General features: G+C 52.3%; 5 protein-coding genes across 8 annotated transcripts; 1 reads left to right on the forward strand and 4 right to left on the reverse strand.

Moving 5' to 3' along the window:
• Positions 1-43: 43 nt before the first annotated feature.
• LOC125970315 (uncharacterized) lies at positions 44-1580 on the reverse strand. Of its 2 annotated transcripts, none has more exons than XM_049722488.1 (4): positions 1280-1580; positions 807-960; positions 506-652; positions 44-397 (listed from the first exon to the last, which is right to left on the reverse strand). In XM_049722488.1, the coding sequence occupies exons 1-4, from the start codon at positions 1432-1434 to the stop codon at positions 128-130; spliced, it is 726 nt and encodes a 241-aa protein (XP_049578445.1). In that variant the 5' UTR covers positions 1435-1580; the 3' UTR covers positions 44-127. The 2 variants fall into 2 exon arrangements, with proteins under 2 accessions (XP_049578445.1, XP_049578446.1); XM_049722489.1 differs by having other exon boundaries at positions 907-960; positions 1280-1546.
• A 47-nt stretch (positions 1581-1627) lies between these two features.
• On the reverse strand, positions 1628-4800 carry LOC125970298 (peroxisomal succinyl-coenzyme A thioesterase). The gene is made up of 11 exons (XM_049722459.2): positions 4632-4800; positions 3871-4072; positions 3687-3786; positions 3417-3604; positions 3057-3226; positions 2850-2969; positions 2671-2753; positions 2501-2594; positions 2339-2419; positions 2122-2263; positions 1628-2001 (listed from the first exon to the last, which is right to left on the reverse strand). Exons 2-11 carry the CDS (start codon positions 4064-4066, stop codon positions 1901-1903), a joined length of 1275 nt encoding a protein of 424 aa, XP_049578416.1. The 5' UTR covers positions 4067-4072; positions 4632-4800; the 3' UTR covers positions 1628-1900.
• Positions 4801-4960: 160 nt separating this feature from the next.
• LOC125970281 (ceramide kinase) lies at positions 4961-10491 on the reverse strand. Its single transcript, XM_049722425.2, has 12 exons — positions 10141-10491; positions 9158-9310; positions 8925-9047; positions 8726-8851; positions 8258-8324; positions 8044-8189; positions 7901-7975; positions 7569-7827; positions 7391-7470; positions 6830-7056; positions 6480-6697; positions 4961-6397 (listed from the first exon to the last, which is right to left on the reverse strand). Exons 1-12 carry the CDS (start codon positions 10274-10276, stop codon positions 6310-6312), a joined length of 1698 nt encoding a protein of 565 aa, XP_049578382.1. The 5' UTR covers positions 10277-10491; the 3' UTR covers positions 4961-6309.
• Positions 10492-11206: 715 nt separating this feature from the next.
• LOC125970302 (zona pellucida sperm-binding protein 3-like) lies at positions 11207-13319 on the reverse strand. Of its 2 annotated transcripts, none has more exons than XM_049722471.1 (9): positions 13079-13319; positions 12653-12945; positions 12448-12566; positions 12287-12390; positions 12042-12219; positions 11835-11952; positions 11662-11744; positions 11441-11529; positions 11207-11310 (listed from the first exon to the last, which is right to left on the reverse strand). In XM_049722471.1, exons 1-9 carry the CDS (start codon positions 13188-13190, stop codon positions 11246-11248), a joined length of 1161 nt encoding a protein of 386 aa, XP_049578428.1. In that variant the 5' UTR covers positions 13191-13319; the 3' UTR covers positions 11207-11245. The 2 variants fall into 2 exon arrangements, with proteins under 2 accessions (XP_049578428.1, XP_049578427.1); XM_049722470.1 differs by having other exon boundaries at positions 12653-12951.
• A 2352-nt stretch (positions 13320-15671) lies between these two features.
• Positions 15672-17956, forward strand: LOC125970322 (chemokine-like protein TAFA-5). Of its 2 annotated transcripts, XM_049722499.1 has the most exons (4): positions 15672-16058; positions 16665-16814; positions 17322-17449; positions 17723-17956. In XM_049722499.1, exons 1-4 carry the CDS (start codon positions 15956-15958, stop codon positions 17729-17731), a joined length of 390 nt encoding a protein of 129 aa, XP_049578456.1. In that variant the 5' UTR covers positions 15672-15955; the 3' UTR covers positions 17732-17956. The 2 variants fall into 2 exon arrangements, with proteins under 2 accessions (XP_049578456.1, XP_049578455.1); XM_049722498.1 differs by having other exon boundaries at positions 17322-17956.
• Positions 17957-18748: the final 792 nt, after the last annotated feature.

The following is an 18748-nucleotide window of genomic DNA, read 5'->3' on the forward strand; positions in this document are numbered from 1 at the left end:
AGAAATCAATGAAAAAAGGCCACAAAAAACACTATGTTGAATATTTATTGTTAGTCATTTATTGAATGCAGCATCTGTGACCATGGAGAGGAGGCTTTCATCTTGAAGGGTTCTGTAGCTTTTGCGCTCAAAGCGGCTTGATGAGCACGGCGTAGGGCCGGATGGCTTTCTCCACCAGATCCTGCTCCTGCTCCTGCGTCAGGCCGTCGGGAACGGGCAGCAGCCAGTACTCGCCGCCGTTGTGCTTCTCGCGGTAGGCCGGGTTGACGCGGTTCTGCATGACCACGCGGTAATTCTTGCCCGTCACGCTCGACTGGAACGTCCGGGTGTACTGCGCCGCGTGCTCCAGGGAGGGCGTCGAATACACCCCGCGACCGTACTTTTGACCCGGACCGGGCTGGAGCGGGAGGGAGGGAGGGAAAAGAAAAAAAAACAAAAAAACACTCCACAGGATTTGGAAACACATCAGTATCACGTCACAACAACAAAGCGCTTGAACGCTAACCTGATAATTGGTGACGATGATGGCCCTGGCTCCGTTCTTGGAGGTGCCGTGGTAGGACACGGGCCACTCTCCGGGTATGGAGTAGGTGGTGGTTCTGTAGCCGCGCTCGCCCAACCACGCGTTACCGTCTGGATATTTATCCCAGACCTGGGCAAAAACAGAAAGACAAGATAAAGAGAGCGGAGAGCTTTCTAAAAAGCGGCTGTCTAAAAAGTGCGCCTGGATGGAGACCTGAAGCGTCATCCTTTTTCACATGAAGAATGTCTGTCTGTCTGTCTGTCTGACTGTGGCAAGTGCAGACCTTGAGAGCAAAGCGCAGCCAGCCGCAGGGCCTGCGGTAGACTTCGCCTCCTCGGTAGAAGGTGCACGTGTCCTTCAGGTTGCTGAAGTCAAAGTCGTACCGGCTGTCGAAGAACTCGTCCTCGTCGATCACCAGGCCCTCGCCGCCCGCGCCGCTACACACGCACAGCGTCGTCACCTTTCTGCACTAGAGTAGACTTAAGCGTGTCGTCAAAGTGGTTTCCCCTCACGCCACCCGATACACGCTAGGTAGCGTTAGCATCTGCTCCTGACCTGTGGAGTCATCATAAAATATGACAAAAGGTGTTTTGTGTTCTTTTTGGAAACGGCAAGTCTGCTTTTGTTGTCCCACAGGGTGACTTTTTGGGACGGATGGTGCCAAGGTGGCCGTTTGAAACAAAAACAAGCGCATGGCTGCCGCTCCGCGCCACGCCGCCAATCAAACGTGGCCTTTGGATCGGTTTGGGAGCTTACCTGCGACCCATGGCCGCCGACACCAAACCCAGCACGGACATAGGCGTGGCGGAGGCCACGCGCGGGCCGTGACCTGACAGCCGAGCCTGGCGGGAGCTCACCCGAGCGTTGCATAGCAGCGACAGAGCCTCCAGGCGAACGTTGAGGTCCGCCATCGCCGGCGTCTGCTGGACTTCGCCTTGGTCAACTGATTAGACCTTTGCCATCAACGGGCCCTTTTCCATTCTCAACAACTGCACATGCATGCAGATGACAAGCTCTCATTAACTCATCAGAAAAACCTGGAAGTGGGCCGGATGTCCACGCGGACACGCCCTTTTCCATTCATTCCAATCCAATTGGAATCCATTTGGTCATTGGCACTCTTTTTTAATCTAGATCTAGCAGCCTACAATGTTGTGCTTTATACAGCAATGAAATTCTGAAATGGAATGGAGAATCGCACGAGAGCAAGAATTCAACAGCAGTTTGTGCGACAATTCAATGGGAAGCGTGTCTGGTGTGTGCATTTTGGCCACCGGGGGGCAGTACGAATGCTCCATCCACACACGTGACGACACGAACATTTCATGGCGAGCTTGGCAACAAGCTCCAGTGATATTCTCTGGTCCAGTTTGCTCTTCACGCATACAAATGGTGGCGCAGGAAGTCCAAGGTCTTCTTCCAGGCGTCCTCCTGAGCCAGCGAGTGCGCCGCGCACTCGCCTCCCCACAGAGCCGTGACTGCAAACACACACAGGAAGCAAATAAAGGACATGAAGAAGGACATCAACCCATTGGGGCCCAATTAGGACATGAACCGAGACATGGACCAGGACATCGGAGCCGTTTGCGCTAACTTACGCTTCTCCCGAGTGCCCACGGATCTGAAAGAACTGACTCTGGTGTGCGGCGAGTACGGAGGCTCCAGCAAGTGTCCTGCTTTAGGGTACGACGCAACGCTCAGCAGGTGGACGTTGCCCGCGTGCTCCATCATCTTCTTCATCTGGGACGCATACACGCAAGTTGTTTTTCTACAATGATGATTTGAATACAGGCTCATTGAAGTCGCCGTGCTCACATCTTCAGCAGACTCACAGGCGGGCCAGTTCTGGTCGTCCTCGCCTGCCACCACCAACAGGGGGCACTGCACACGGCCCATCTGACAAAACACGAGCAGCGCGTAGGTAGCAAACCCAATCGGGACCAGGACCAAAACATGAAAGCGGAACCAGGAACCCACGTCCACTTTGAAGGCGGGGTCGGTCGGGATCGGCAGCAGCAAGGTTCTCATGATGGCCTCGTTCTTGTCGTTCAGTTGAGCCTTGTGCCCGTTCCTGATCGGACGGAAGGCAAGCGGCAAACGTGAAGAGCAACGTCTCGTCTTCCCAACAAAATGGCGGGGAACATTACTGATCAAAGTAGGATAAAATGTCCGCTATAGTTCCCTCCACGGGCTGCACGTGACTTCCACTGATGGACACCACGCACCTGGGCTGTGACACACACACACACACACACACACACACACGTGCATGCAGAGTGAGTCCAAAGGTCGTAGTGCATTTTCCATGCCATGTCGTGTGCGCAACCTTGACTACGCGCGAGTAGGCGGCCATCTTGAGCGTGACGCTGACTCCAAAGGAGAGACCCAACATGGCCACGCGCTCGGCCAGCACCCAAGGGTGGCGCTGCAGGAACGCAAAGGCCTTCTGCGTGCCGAGAGAGAGTGCCATGCCATGCCATGCCAACAATATGTTTTGAACCTTGACGTGAGGCAGAAGCAGCACCGTCTTTACCTCAAAATAGGTGTTGTCCACCATCTTGCCAGTCTCCAGCGTTATCTTCGGGGTCATGTAGTCCAAAGCCATGGCGGCAAAGCCGTGCGAGGCGAAGAGCGCTGCCCGGTACTCAACCAGCTGGCCTCCGCCACCCCACAGGTCCAGTATGGCAGGGAACGGTCCCGGACCTGCTGACCGTTTTTGGATTATGGCTTCGTTTCAACACAATCCAACACGGAGGCAAGCCTGCGTTGTCGTCTGTACAATTCTTTACCGAGGAATCGTTTTTATGTCTTTCTTTCTTTTTTTTTAAGGAAATGGAAAAGAAAACATTTGAGTGAGGTTAGTTACGGCAGCACCATATCGGCGTTCTCGTACCTGCGGGCAGAAAAAGGGTCGCCGTCAGTTCCTGGTCCGTGACGGGGGTCCTGAGAACGCCGGGCGCCACGTACCAGCGCTCCAACACCTGGGAGGCCAGTGGGACCCGATCCACAAAGTCACTGAGGTGGTCCTGGTAGAGCGAGATGGTGAACTCCATTGGGATCTGCACATTCTTCTTCCTCATCCTGGAGATGAGCTGAGATGAGCCCCTTTCTTGCTGCCATGAATGTGGTCTAGCAGGTGGTGGTCTAGCAAGTGGTGGTCTACCTGAGTCCAGGTGGACTTCCTGGAACTGGTCTGATGCTCCAAAAAAGACCCATCTGCTCCACCCCGGTGTATGTCCCTCCCAGGCTGGGATCCTTGGTTGCTGCAAAGCAAAGACGTTTCTCTTCAAATCTGTAACATTCTCAGAGGCTTTTGGGAGCCATAGCCCTCGTCCCACGCCCCGTACCACTGAAGGAACCCGCGACGTCTGTCAGGTAGTGAGCGTAGGCCTCCCACCCATGTCCGTCCTCGCAGCGGTGGAAGGCGCGCAGGGTGAGATGGGCACTAGGGGGCGCACTATGCACCAGGATGGTCAACTTCTCGTCCACCAGGCATCTGGACGGACGAACCGACAGCTGGACGCTGCACTGCAGACTCGACATGATGACCTGCCATAAAAGTTGACACGATCATTTACGGAGGTTGTGGAATTTGCGCAGCAGCTTCAATTCGATTTTTTTTTCACATTCATGATCCAGTACTAAAGAAAAAAGTCGTTCCAAATGAATGTTGAATTCTTTTAAAGGGCCATCACAATAGAAGCAGAAGCTTCATTGCCTTTTTAATTGTCTTCGTTGAACTTTGCATTTACACTGCATGTGAAAAGTAACTGATTGACACATGCAACAAACGTTATTATGGAGTGAATCAAGTTTCATAGGCTGAGTTCACTGCAGCAGGCCAACAGAAAGTTGATGTTTAACAGACGGACTGAAGTTCACTTTTATTGTGAAGGGTCAGTGCTTGAATAGATTTATTGTTTAGCATCAAAACAAACCAATATGCCTTTGTCACTTCTTTTCCCTCTTTATCTAAGCTTTCAAGTTTGATGGCCCATGTGTCTTTTTGCAAAAGTTATCCGTAAGCATAAGCAAGTTTTCCCGACCTGACCTCCTAAATTCGGTTTGACATTGACGCGGACGACTCATTCGTCACGAGCAGACTTACCGGAAGCAAAGAGCTGTTTGGCTTCGGCTTCTTCGGTGCTAAACAACCTTGGAAGCACAAAACACGACCGACACGTTCAGTACTTGCCAGGGCCGCTCCAACTCGCACTCCCTCTTCTCCATTCGGTTGTCAATCTCCTCCCCCGGAAGTGGACAAAACACGTCGCCAGAAATCCACACGGACACAAGATGGCGTCACAATCACTTCAAAGATGTCCTCCAAAATAGAAACGCAAAAGGGAACTCCGAATACCACAATGAAATGAAGGGGAAAATGCTGTCGTAGTCAAGACAATTGAATCCATGTGCAAATAAAATGAGAAACCAAAATATTGATGTGATTTTATTTCTTCCGGAGGAGGCTACAGCTGGCAAGAGTGCATAGAGGTCCAAAACTTGCATATAATTGCAGCGGCTAGCATGCTAATGACAGCTAATTAGCATGCAAAGTGATGTTGACGCTAGCAAAGTTGCCACAGTAACAATTCAAGGCAGCCAAACTTCATTGTCGTCAATCAAATATCAAAGGCCTGGAGTGTCTTCAATTCCTTATTGCAGTTGTTCTTCTTGCATTTGCCCATAACCAAAACGATGGCTGGCGCTACAATGGAGCGGCTACATGGACACAAGCTCGTCATCGTCATCACCTTCATGAGTCCAGCTCAGGTCAGCAGAGACGATGAGCAGTCAATCAACAGCAACAATCAAATACGAGACGACTAAAAGTGCTTCATTAGCACCAGCTACAAAAAACGATTTTCTTTGGGTAAACCAGTTGGAGTTTCGCTTTTGAGGAACAATTGCAGTTGTCATGTAACAGACGCTAACAACACATTTGAAAAGTCATGAAACAAAAAAAACAATCTACAGACAATTGAGACTTTTTCTTCTATTCCCTATTCTTTTGGGGGGGGGGGGGGGGGGGGGGGTTAGGGTTAAGAGCAAATAAAAAGTTCTCCAGAAAATGACTATTCAGTCGCAAGAGTTTACCATTGGTCATGTAACAGATGGAAAGAAATGAGAACTTTCCTTTTTTTTTTTTTTTTCTTTTCTTGAATGAAAGTCAAACGTAAAATAAAAAATACGACTAAAAAGTTGTAATCTTCCGAGAACAAATCATTTCCTGCATCTCTTAACAGTGGAGGCAAATAAATAAAAACATTGTTAAAAGAAAGAAGAAAAAAAACAAACTCCTTTGGAAACGTCCCAACAAGTCCGACATCAGACGAGACTTGACGAGGACATAGATAGATAAACATTCAGACCTGGAGAAACGCGGGACTTAACACTAAGATTTGAGTCGGACTTCTCAGTCAGACTGGACTCAAGCAGGACTTTGACATTTAGACTCAGCAGAGCCAACTGCAAACTAAAGATGAGGGTTTGTCCTTCACCCTCGCAGCACTAACGTCTCAAAAATCAGACTCAACTCGGGCCTCCAACACCAAATTCAGAGCCGACTAAACAGAATTTGAGTGGTGGCCAGTTGGTCTCGACATTCAGTAGGACTTCACCTTTGACCCGTGTCAACCCCGACGCGGAAGCGTCTGGACGTTACCTGGCCGGCCTTCCTGATTCTCTGCGACAGCACCGTCGTCACCTTCCCTCTGGAACGTGACCCGATCAGACCCGCTGAGCAAAAGACGAAGAGGGAGGCAAATCGTGGCTCGTCGCAGGCCCTACGCGGAGCAGGTGGGCGCCAGCTCATCAAACATGGCCGCCTCCTCGATGCCTCGGGCAAACAGTTGGATCAGCTGACAATGCACTCTGGAAAACAACAAAATCCAGTTTGGGGGATTATTCCACAAAAGGGGCCATTGGGGACTTCCAGGGGAAGGCAGTCAATCACCTGACATCGATGGCGGCGTGCGGTAGGATTTCGCCGTCGCAGTTCCAGCTGCTGAAGGGGGCCGCGCAGCCGCAGGCCGGGTGGTCTCGGCAGATCTTTCCGAAGATCTGCCGCTTCCCGTCCAGCGGGTCCAGTTCCAGCTCAGAGTCGCTGTGGCAGTGTCGCGGGGTGAAGCGGAAGCGCCGCACGCGGTGCACCTCCACGAAGGACAGGTCAAACTGAAAGACGGGCGCAGACAGACGTCAGGACGGGACGGGACGGGACGGGACGGGACGGGACGGGACGGGACGGGACGGGACGAGACGAGACGAGACGAGACGAGACGAGACGAGACGAGGCGAGGCGCTCACCTGGTCGTCCTTGCTGGTGTGGCGCAGGAGGTGCCTGAGGAAGTTGAAGCGGGAGCACTTGCGCACCAGGATGAGGTCGGCGGTGCCGTCGGCCAGGTGGGCGGCGGGCGACAGGCCTTTAGGGCTGCGGGGGCACGCGCAGCTCATGCTGGCCGCATTGATGGCCAGGAACTTGCCGCGGATGGTGCGCCAGCCGTCGTCGTCGTCATCATCGCTGTCGTGGTTCTCTGCAGCGCAAGTGAGCGCATGTTTGACGCTGTAAACGTTTGCTGCGGCGTTCCTCAGAGCTCTGTCCACGGCTCTTTTTCTTTCTTCAAAAATATTTGGGGTGAAAACATTTCCCTTCTGAAAGTATCGGTTTCCTTCCAAGAGCCTATTCGAAGAAACTAAATCTTTGAAGAGATGACATTTGGTAAAATATGTATTTCCCCAAACAAAACATCTCCCAAAAGTCCATCTTCAATCAATCCGTTTTTCTTGATAAGAAGATTATATTTTAGCATTTGTTTCTTCTATATGAATGCGTTAGTTAGTTGGTTAGTTAGTTAGTTAGTTACCTACCGCTGCCCTCGCGCGGGTCCGTCTGGTAAATGGCGGCTCTCTCCGACAAGAGCTTCCCGTTGTCCCCGCAAACTGAGCAACTGCAAAGGAAAAACGGACATTTCGTGAAGGTCTCGAAAGCAGACGGCGTGACTTTTGCTCCTTTGCCTAAAAGCGGCTCGTTTGCGAGCGTCCTCACCCGGCTCGACACCTGGACGCGTCCCCGGGCGCTCCGGCGCCGCCGCCGGCCGGCAGGTAGGACACGGTGCCCTCGTAGTGGTGGTGCGTGAGGAACATCTTGAGGCCGGCCAGGTCGTACCTGGCGGGGCCCATCCAGCGCTTCCTCTCGCTGTCCGTCAGCACGTCGCCGTAGAAGCCGTAGCCCAGCAGCGACACCGAGTAGCGCAGGAAGGCGTCGCCGTGGTGCACCGAGCACACGTCCATGGGCTGACGGTCGCCTGGCAAGGAGGTGCTGGGTGAGTGAGGTACGCTCGTTCCTTACTCCCGCTCAACGCGCGCTGCCGGACTGACCCACGATGATGTGCAGGGCAGAGGTCACGGGGTCGTTGGTGCCCACTGTGGCGAAGCAGATACAATCTGTGGAGCCTGAAGGAGAAACAAAGACATCCAGAAGAAGGCCAACGGCCAAGAGCAAGCGCGAGGGAAGCGCAAACCTGCTGGGATGATTCCGATGCGCAGCGGGCAGGCCACCAGCGTCTGCTCGCCCCGGTTGACGTCCACGCCGGCGTCCCTCTGCGTTCGCCACACCAAGCCGTGCACCATCTCGCTGAACATGCCGTCGCCGCCCACGCACACCACGCTGGCCAGGGAAAGGCAGGCACGTTAGCACGCTGCCAACCTCCCTGGACGGCCGTGACGCTCACTTACCCGTCGTACTGCTTTAGCTCCGCCTCCTCCCTCAGGTGGTCCCGGGCGTGGTTGGCGTACTCGGTCACTGCGGCAGTAGATTGCGCAAAATCAGAATCAGAAAACCTTTATTGTCATTCTACATAGTACAATGAAATTGGAGACCTCCATCCAGTGCATGAGAGGTAGATACAAGTAACATAGTCAAGTAAACGAATAATAGAAAAGTAGATGAATAATCGGAAACAGTAGTGCGGACAAAGTGCAGGAGGAAAGTGTCATCAGTGTCGGCTGGAGTTGAGGGCGGCTATCGACTTATTTCCCTCATCGCCAGTTCTTTTTTTGGTTTGATTTGTCCCTTTTTACGTTTTCTTTGATGCCTTGACTTCATATTGACTTTAATCAGTAGCATCAATTGCCATCATTTGACATGGAATGGAAGCAATTACAAATTGGGGAATCTAAAAATTTTTTTTTTTGCTGGCATACCAATGACGCGCGTGCCGATGCCGGCGAGAGCAAAGAGCGGCGCCACCTTCTGCTGGTAGACGCGTTTGGCCTGCCGTTTGCCGCCATACGGGTTGATGTACACCAGCAGCTGTGTAGGTCTGCCGCCTGCGAAAACACAACCATACGCACAATTGACTCGACCTAAAAACTGCGTGCGTGCGTGTGTTGAGGTCCGTACCGATGGCCTCCAGCTGCTCTCTGATGGTGCTGACCCAGCGGCGGCACAGCGCGACCTGAGGACACGCGAAGGTGACGTCGGCGCACCGCCAGCGGTGCCGCCGACACCTCTCCACGTACGACACTGCAAGGCAACGCAAGGCAACGCAAGGCAGGCTTAGTTAGCGACCACTTTTGATGGAGCATTTTGGAGCGCTTGTGTAAACCACACGCGTCCGGGTTCGGTGCCATCACCTGTGAAAGAGCGCCTGCGGTCTTTGGCTTGTCTCTCTCTGATCTTCTTCCAGCTCCCATCGTCCCTGCCGATCTTCCCATCCTCTTCGGGCTCCTCCTCTTCCTCCTCGCGCACACTGATGATCTCCGATACGCGCACGCTATGACACACGCCTGACACGCACACGTGGACAAGTCATTAGTGCTGAAATGCGGTTCATTGTTGAGCAAATATTTACGTGACTAAGACGTGAGCTCCGGACTTCCTTCGCTTCCCGAAAGGGCCGCGACGGTGACCTTCGCATCGCGAGCTGTGACACGCAGGAAACTCAAACGGTAACGTCGGCGAGCTGCGTAAGATGATTTTTATCAGACGCTAACATTGTCATGTATCAGAACTAAGGTGAACGATCATCCAAATAGTGTACGATCTGAGGAGCACTTGATTGGAGTTTTTGCAGGTTGGCCTCAGTGAGTCTAAGATGGTCTTTTTTAAAAGAGACAGGCATCAGCAAAAAGTGACAGACACGCAAGCACAATAGTTTGGAGTTTCACGGAGGGGTTCGACGACTCCGGCTGTCGCCTGGGCGACGTGACGGAAGTCTTCAATTCAATCAAGAACCTACCGGAGAAAGGCGGTGGGACACAAGAAGCCGAAGCGTAATCCAAATGTTTTGATGACGACAGAGGTCAACTACATTAACATGACCTAGCTGTCGTTGTTAGCGGTCATTCATATTTTCCACGTCGAATTTTCTTTTGGGATGGTGGCAAGTGGCTGGTTACGTAAGCTTAGGAAAAGAATAGGAGCCGAATTGTAGCAAATCATTTTCAGATCTTGACGCCACACAAGTGCGCTTTATTCGTCGTCAGCTCGTCCGTCGTGCTGTGGTTGCCACGCAGGGCGAAAGTCTCTCGTGTGTTTCGAGTAGCGCGACAAAGGGGGAAGGGGATGGGGGGGGCAATTGGGTTCGGCTCGATCGTTGTCTCGTTCGTTGTCTTACTGGCTTTGAACGGATGGTACACCGGGCTGGAGGTTCGCCTCTTCCAGGTCAGAAGGGACCGGCACAGGCTCACTTCGTGCCCGACGTTGCGGATGCGCAGCTCGGACAAGAGCAGCAGTCTCACCGGCCTCTCCATCGGACCGACCGGCGCCGTCCGTTGTCCGTCCTTCAGGCCCGGGGAAAAGGTTACCTTGGCTGGGCCATGTTGTCTCCGTTAACCTCCTTCACCTCACCCGGTCAGGAGCGGACGTCCGATTAAACGCCGAACATTCAACGGGCTCAATGGCTACCGTGTAACGGATTGAGCTCAAGTTGTTGTGTGGTTTTTTTGGCCCCCCGGCATAGCGGGTACATACCGGAAGTGGGAGTGGCCTGATGCTGCGTTGACGTGCTGGTAAAAAAACTCGTTAAAGTCAAATTCCTTCTCGTTTAAAATACTTTCAGATTTCAGTTTTATTTAGCACTTTGGGTAATCTCTAGTTGAATAGAATAAGTTCTAAATAAAAAAAAATCTTAAATAATATAACAATATCTTCTATTAGCACGCAATGATAAAGTAACGCTACAATTTTGACCTTGTCCTACAACACCCGAAAGCATCTCCCCTCCGTTATTTTGATTACGCAATCAACAGTTGGCTTTTGTAATCTCGTTAAACTGCAAAAAAAGAATTGCGCTTGGATTTAACATGTATTCATCTATTATTATTGTTACGAGTTATTGCGAACCAATTTTTGGGGGATGAATTTAACATTTCCGTTAATAAGACTATCACGGACACACAAACTTCAAATACATGAAATAAATGTTATTGTAACCTTGAAAACGGATGATATTCTAATTAAAATATAAAGTATTGTCAATACAATGGTGCTCCTTTTAAAAGTGCAACGTTGCTCACCCTTTGCTATGTATCGTCGTTCCTAACATTTAGCAAAATAAAACTAAAGTCCTCAAATTAATTTTCAGGTGGACTGCAGCAATTCACTGAAACGGCAGGAGGCACTGCTGAATTTAGAGAATTAAGATTCTCTGAGATTTTCTTGAAGCAAACAGTGAGGTCATGTGATGGACACGAGGAGGATTTAATCTTGTTCCCAAGAGGTCACTTGACAGGTCTTTTCTTCACTGTGATTGGTCCGACTGCAACCTCCTCTTCCCATTTTGCACCTGCAATGCCCAAGATAGACGTATTTCCTTAGCTGAGGCATGCAAAAATGTATATTTCAATCAACTCTATCAGCGCAATGACCATCAGCCGCCCATTTGTTCCTTTTGGACATTATGTCTCAATACCAACCGTTTCCTGTTGCACGCCGCCAACTTCTGGTCCCGCAATCTGTGTCACAGCAGGAACATGCCTGATGGACCCCACTCGCCTCTGTCCACCTGAACCACGTCAACACACACGCTCCAAAAAGTGAGAATTTCCGAACCACTGTGCTTTATTTCTGAATTCCCTTCAGTCCAGAATGCAGCTTGAAGATCAGCACCCAAGGCGAACGAAGGGCGGCAACTCACCCGTTGGTGAAGGAGCAGGCCTTGTTGGCAGAATCCACCGCCGCTGTCGCAGCCATGGCCTTCAGGTTGCAGCTGATGTAGATCTGAAGAAGAGCCAGGAAGTATCTGAAGCCAAGCTGCGCTGGCTCAGAAGGTCGAGCGAGCGCGCGCACGCGCGCACACGCCGCTCTCACCGTGCCGCTGTCATCCTGCTGGAACTTGAACGCCTCCACCTGAAATTGCAGCCGGTCGTCCCGCCAGCGCGGAAGGAAGCGGGAGCTGGAGCCCGTCACCTGACTGTCAAACAGGCACCTGAAGCAAGCACAAGATCAAGCGTTAAGCGCTAAGCCAGTCTCCAAAGAGACGCACGCACGCACGCACGCTTCCAACCACCCACCCACCCGTTGTTGGCCAGGAAGGCGTAGCGAGGGACCGTGTCCACGTTCCTGACCACGGTCGCGACGCAGCTGTCCACCGTCACCCTGAGGGGGGCGTGCTGGAACTGCTTGACCCAGACCTCGAACTTCATCATGTCGCCCAGCAGGAACTGGGAAGACGGACGGCCCGTCTGCCAGTCGTCTTTTGAGTGAGGACGAGCAAGAGTTTGGCCTCAAACTATTTGACTCGGAAGCTAAAAGGCACCCACCGGTCATCAGTCGAAAGGAGAAGTAGAGGCTTTCCTCAGGAACTTTGGAGTCACTCAAGGGGCTCCAGGTGGGACGCAGAAAGCCGCTACTCACGTCGTGCTTCCTGAAATGCTTGGCGTAAGCGTGGCCGAATTGCCAGTCGGCCAGTCGAGCGGCCCACCTCCGGTATTGACATCGGATGCCGACCGTGACGTCTCCGGTGCGGACGATGGGCGTGTCTCCTAGAGGAGAAGCCGTGTACTGCAGCGTGAAGATGTAAACCAAGGCGTCCTCGGACATCTGAAACACGCAACGAGTCCCCAAAGCGACACGAGTTTTGTGTCAAGTCTCGAAAGCCAAGTCTCGTGATCCAGCAGGACACTCACCAACAGTTGGCTGCCGCACCCGTGCAGCTCCGACTCAAAGATCAGGACCTGGTTCCGAGAGTCTTCCCCGGTGGCGGGACACCCCCCCAAGGTGACGTCGGCATTCCCGACCGTGCCCAGCGGAAAGCGCTTGGCCTCCACCCGGATGGAGTTTTCCTGACAAACCACCAGGACGGCGTCGGGCACCTCAGGAGGCTTCAGCTCAAAGTGCGGCGGGAAGCGGGGCTCCTCCTCCGCCGGGGCTTGAGGAGGCTTCCAGGACAAGGGCCGCTCTTGAGGAAAAGCTTGGCCAGCTGCACCTCCAGACATGGATTGAGACGGAAAAAGCTCATCACAGAGCTAAAAAAACATGGAAAGCTTTTCCGTCTAAATGTTGAATTCGACGGACTGAAATCGGAACAATTTGTGAATGTTTCAAATGTTTACCTGCTGCCTGCTGGACTTTGGACCTCAATTTCAAGTCCTGGGGGGAGGCTAATAAAGCTACTGCTAATGATAGAGCTAGACCCAAAAGGGCTTTGTTCGTGTTAGTGCTCATAGTTGATCTCTTTGGTAAGAAACTCAGATGAGCAGCCAGCAAATAAAGCTGACATTGCCAACAGACTCCTCCCACTCGTTGCTGATTGCACCGATTCTCCAGCTGGGCCTCGTCCGCCTGCTGATGGCCTCTTACCTGAAAAACTGCTGGAAGTGAAGTGAAGGCCTCCGACTCAGGGAAAGTGCATGGCATGCTTGGCTGGCTTCTCTCGTTGACGTCTGACAAACTGCTCTTGATTGTTGAGGTGCCATTGATGGTTAGAGACATCAAAGATATGAACTGGGTTGCCAGTGAAGGAGTCAACCGTCACCGCCTGGAACTTTTGCACAGAAGTAAAGGAACATTTTTTCAAAAGCCTCCTTTTACTTTCATTTTATTCTACAACTTTGGAGCATCAATTGCAGTTGCATGAAATGTTATGTAAGACGACGTCATTTTGACGTTATTTACTAACTTTTGTTGATGTGCATAAATGTTGTGAGACTCTGACCTATCCGACTTTACACACACACACACACACACACACACACACACACACACACACACACACACACACACACACACACACACACACACACACACACGCAGGCAGGCACACACACATTTAAAGGTCAGGTGTGCATGATGCTTGTTTTCACAAACAAGACATTGTTTATTGTTTTTAGGGCTATAAATGTTAAATCATGTTTTATTCACAAGAAGATGACTTTGTTTCCACTTATTTGTTCACTCCATGTGGATTGATGACATCACGCACGCACGCCTCCTTTCTTTAAGCAAAACAAACATCGTGGACTCAAGTCGCGAAACAGACCGTGTGGCTGCGTTGTCTCCGATCAATCGTGCGTATCTGCGCACACACTCGAGCGAAGTTCAGTAAGCACCGAAGCCTCAAGACGATTCCTTCAGATCACGCTGCGAGGTCGCAACAAAAGCGCCTGAAAGACGCATCAGCGGCATCTTAGCCTGCCCACCCTTCCTTCCTTCCTTCCTTCCTTCACAGAAGGGGGGTGGGGACTGACACACACGATGAAATATTGACCGACTTGAATATTTAGGTGGGGGAAGAGGAAGTTCCCTCAGGCATGCACCATCAACTTGTTTGCCTCAGATAAGACAAACAACTGAGAGCTTTTGATGGAAGAAAAACGCTGTATAGCAATGGACAAATCCATCCATCCAGCCAGCCAGCCAGGGAAAGGGGCCAGGTGGTCCTGGAAAGGTCTCGCCGATCTCGGGGGACGTCGGGAAATTGTCCCGTCGTGGCAAAAAGCTACGCGCAACGTTCAAATGTCACAAGGACGCCGACGTCGGCATCATTGTTGCTTTGTGACATTTTTCTAGAATCCTCCGGAGGGCTCCTTCGTTGCCTCTCCATATGCTAATGATGAGCATAGAGCTAACGAGTCGAGCAAATCAATGGAACTCTTTCAAATGCGTTGCTTGGAAAACTCGTCAGTGTACCAAAATTGCCATTAGCTGAGCTGGCTCACGGACGCGGGTTCGTAGCATTTGTGCTAACAATTGTCAAGAAGAGGTCCACCGATGGTAGGATCAGTTGACAACTAGTCATCAGACAGGTGGCGCCTTTGGGTCAACAGTTTTGCCATCGTGCAAAGTGAAAAAGGGTTGCTCGTGCTCAGCCGAGCTAAGTTGAGCCTCGCAAAGCCAAACAAGATGGAGCGGTCGACCGAGCGGTCGACGATGTCCGTCCGCAACGTGTGACGTTTTCATTTCAGCCGTCAACCGCGTCGCAATCCCCTCGTCCGCTTGACGGACGTGTTTCATTTGGGCGATCGGTCCGGTTCGGACGGCCGTGACAGGAAAGCAGATCATCGACAACAACCAGAAGGGGCCGGATGCCGCGGGACCTGAGATAAGTCCAGCGACAGGGAGGGAAATAAAAACACGTCAATCACTTTGAGAGAATGTCCGACACCATCATATCATGATGGCAAATGATGAACGGGACGATGTCAACCAAGAGACGGAGCGGGACCTCTCAAGCATTTGCATGAAATAAGCGGCGGCGGCGGCACAACATCTGCTCTGCCGCCGCGGTTCGCTTTCACTTCTAGCTCGATGACATGTCAGTGAGTCAGCGCCCACGCAAAAAGCGTCAATAAATAGCAGCCGGCAACTGCAAAAGAAGGGACAGAGCTAGCCTCGCAACAACTATGCAAAAAAGACACACAGAGAGAGAGAGAGAGAGAGAGAGAGAGAGAGAGAGAGAGAGAGAGAGAGGTCAAACTTGCTTTGACCTATGCACTTGTGTCTGAATTGAAATCCAGAGCCTTTCTTTACTATGATATCTCTGGATAGGTTTGTAAAATGTTGTTTTAATTGGGCTGTTTGCTTCCACACGCGCACAATCAAACTGTTGGGATCACGTACGCACCGCTGTGACGTCAGAGGAGAGAAAGCGAGCTTCTCCCGTCGTCGCTCAACAAGCTCCGGCGCCTTGAGCTGAGTTGACTTTAGCTGAGCTGAGCTGAGCTGAGCTGAGCTGAGCTGAGCTGAGCTGAGCCGGCCGGCCGGCAGGAAGCAGCTCCTGCCACACACAACATGCCCGCTCTCGGCGGTTCTTGCCTTATTTAAGCTTTCAATTATCATCTCATGGTTTGTTTGTTTTTCTCGTCGAGTGGACATTGAAAAGCGACTTAAACAGTGGATTCGGTCCCGCGCGCTTATGCGTACCTCCGACGGAGCCGACCCGGGGGCGCCTCCGTCCATCCGGTGAGCCCCACTTTGGACTTCGGGCTCCCATGCAGCTCCTGCGGCTGCTGTTGACTCTGGCCGCCGCCGCCGCCGCCGCGGGGCTTTGCTGGTTCCTCCTGTGCGCGCTCGTCGGGAACAGCCTCCGCCAAGGTGCGTCGCGCTCACGCGCGTGTGCACGCGTACTTGACAACAGGTAGCCCACAATTCCGACTTGTACATGGAATGGAGTGAGACTAGCTGGACTATAGCTGGACTAGAGGAGTCCAGAGGAGGAGACGAAAGGAGAATAAAGGCGAGCGGTGATCTAGTAGAGCGCCACCAACCTTCCTATGAGTATGATGAGAAAGAGGCGGCTTTAGGTCACCGATCGAAACTACTGCGGCGTGTCAAAGTGACGGGCTGGAAGTGAAAAGTGTGCCACTCAAGATTGTTAGTGATTTTCTATCAGCTCCATTTTATGAGTCCCTGGACCCTCGCTACACGCGCGCGCGCGCGCGCACGCACGCACGCGCAACGTGGCATGTGTGAGTCACTGCATGGCAACACAATGTTTTGGATCCCATCATTAGGATCGATCGGATGCACTGTTGACATGGACATGAATCCGACTGCACTTTGACATGCGCAGATGGAGCAAATATCAGGGAAATGGTCGTTTTTGCAAGAATAAAAATGGCGCAAAGGGAGGAAAAAGATGAAAAATCAAAAAGGCCATTTGAGTTTCAGGATGGTTGGTGTCTTGTGCGTCTTGTGCAGGGGAGCTGCGGACGGGCAGCTGCGAGGTGCTGACGCTGGAGCGCGACGGCAGCCACCCCAGACGAAGCGTCGCCCGGCAGACGGCTCGCTGCGCTTGCGTCCCGGGACAAATGGCCGGCACCACCCGGGGCCGGCCCGCCTGCGTGCACGGTGAGACCGTTATCATGACATCACCGCTGGCCGTTTCGCACACAATAGCCCCACACGGTTTTATCATAGGGCCACTGATTATTTGCTTGCCCGAACTCACTCGCTCACCGGCTGGCTGGCTGGCTGGCTGGCTGGCTGGCTGGCTGGCTGGCTGGCTGGCTGGCTGGCTGGCTGGCTGGCTGGCTGGCTGGCTGGCTGGCTGGCTGGCTGGCTGACTGGCTGGCTGGCTGGCTGGCTGACTGACCGAGTGACTGACTGACCGACTGACCGACTGACTGACAGTTAGTTAGGGGACCGGATAGTTCATTAGTTCAGTAGCTTACTGCTTAGCTCGTTGGGTCATTGGTCAATTGGTACTTTGTTAGGTTTCGGCTTAGTTTTTGCTTCGTTTGGCTGCTGGTCGGATAGATTAGCAATTAGCATTTCCATCCACGTGCAGCTACTTAGCTTGCGGTGCCAATGAAATGATTGTCAACGCGCCATTTGTTCCCCTTCCTGCGTGGTCAGCTGGCATCGTGCTGAGTCGTCAGTGGTGCGAGATGAGTCCGTGCCTGGACGACGAGGGCTGCCGAGCGCTCGTCGATGGCTCGGGATGGAGCTGCGCGCGCCCGGGGGGGCGGGTCAAGACCACCACGGTGAGAACGCTGGGCTCGACCAAAAGCCATCCGGTCCACGTGCATGAAATGCCTACGACCGACTGGCTTATTGGTTATTGTCGTAAAGGAAAGCCATCAAATTGACAAGGCCTTTGACAAGGCTCAGTCACGGGTCCCGTCCAATTTGGTCCACAATGGAATGTTTCGATCGCAACAATAACAACAGCGGCCACATTTTGCTCAGCTCTTCTTTTCCTGCTTGCAATCACCATGGATCGCTCGCTCGCTCGCTCCCTCGCTCATGTCTGCCAGGTCTCCTGACAGTGGCGACAACGGGACCGAAAACTCCCATCGTGCATCTCGAGAGCTGAGCCAAGACATGGGGTCGGTCGGTCGGTCGGTCGGTCGAGAGCTGAGCCAAGACATGGGGTCGGTCGTGCCACGTTGGACTCAACTTTGCCTTTTGGAGAAAATCTCTACTTGGCGACTCAAGAGGACACGTCGCGATATCTGGAAAGTGCCGAATAAATCATGTCGACAACTTTTGATAGACTGCTACTAATTATTACTTTTGCAGGTGATGACGACTTATGATTTTTACGCCGAGTGAAAAGGAAAAACTAAATGAGATGAGAACTGAGCGGGCGGCCATGAAAAATGCAGCAGTTAGCTCCAAAAAGCTTGTGGAGGCAGCGTGTAGCGTTAGCATCACAACATGCACACAAATGTGCACTTCATCACGCAAAAAAAAACAACACACGCTTTACCATGACGCTGAAAGAGGCTGCACGCATCGCAGAATGCGCTCGGGCTCGTGCGTGGAAAATAAACACAAAGACGGATCATCTCCGGCTGAGCTTCAACTCAATTATTCAAATAGAAACTTCCTCCGTAAACATGCAGAGCGCATTTGAAGCCCCCGACACGTTGTGCAGGTTGGAGTGAAAGCGCCGCACGTACGTCATCCGCCAAAAGCTCGCTTGAAAATGTCAAAATTCCGCTCATATCAAAGGTGCGCAGCTCTCGTCACGTTTGTCTTTCGACGTGACGGTCGAGCGGGCAAAAAGCGTTGTGACGTTTGCCTCGCGCACGGCACGGCACGGCACGGCACGGCACGGCACGGCCTGCTAGCGCAAAATCATAGTTCACAAAGAGAACTTTGGCAAGCGAAAACTTCGGCGGAAAGAAGGCAAAACGCCACAAAGGGAAAGCGAGAAGATAAAAACAAACAAACTGCAAATTGGTCAGGCGATGAAGCAAGGCAAAGTCAGGTGTCGCTTTCACGGAGTCGTCCGGTTATTCCTCCGGAGGTCCAATTAGCTCCGCGATGGCCACAAA

The sequence above is a fragment of the Syngnathus scovelli genome, chromosome 6 (genome assembly GCF_024217435.2).
Source record: "Syngnathus scovelli strain Florida chromosome 6, RoL_Ssco_1.2, whole genome shotgun sequence".
NCBI lineage: Eukaryota > Metazoa > Chordata > Actinopteri > Syngnathiformes > Syngnathidae > Syngnathus > Syngnathus scovelli.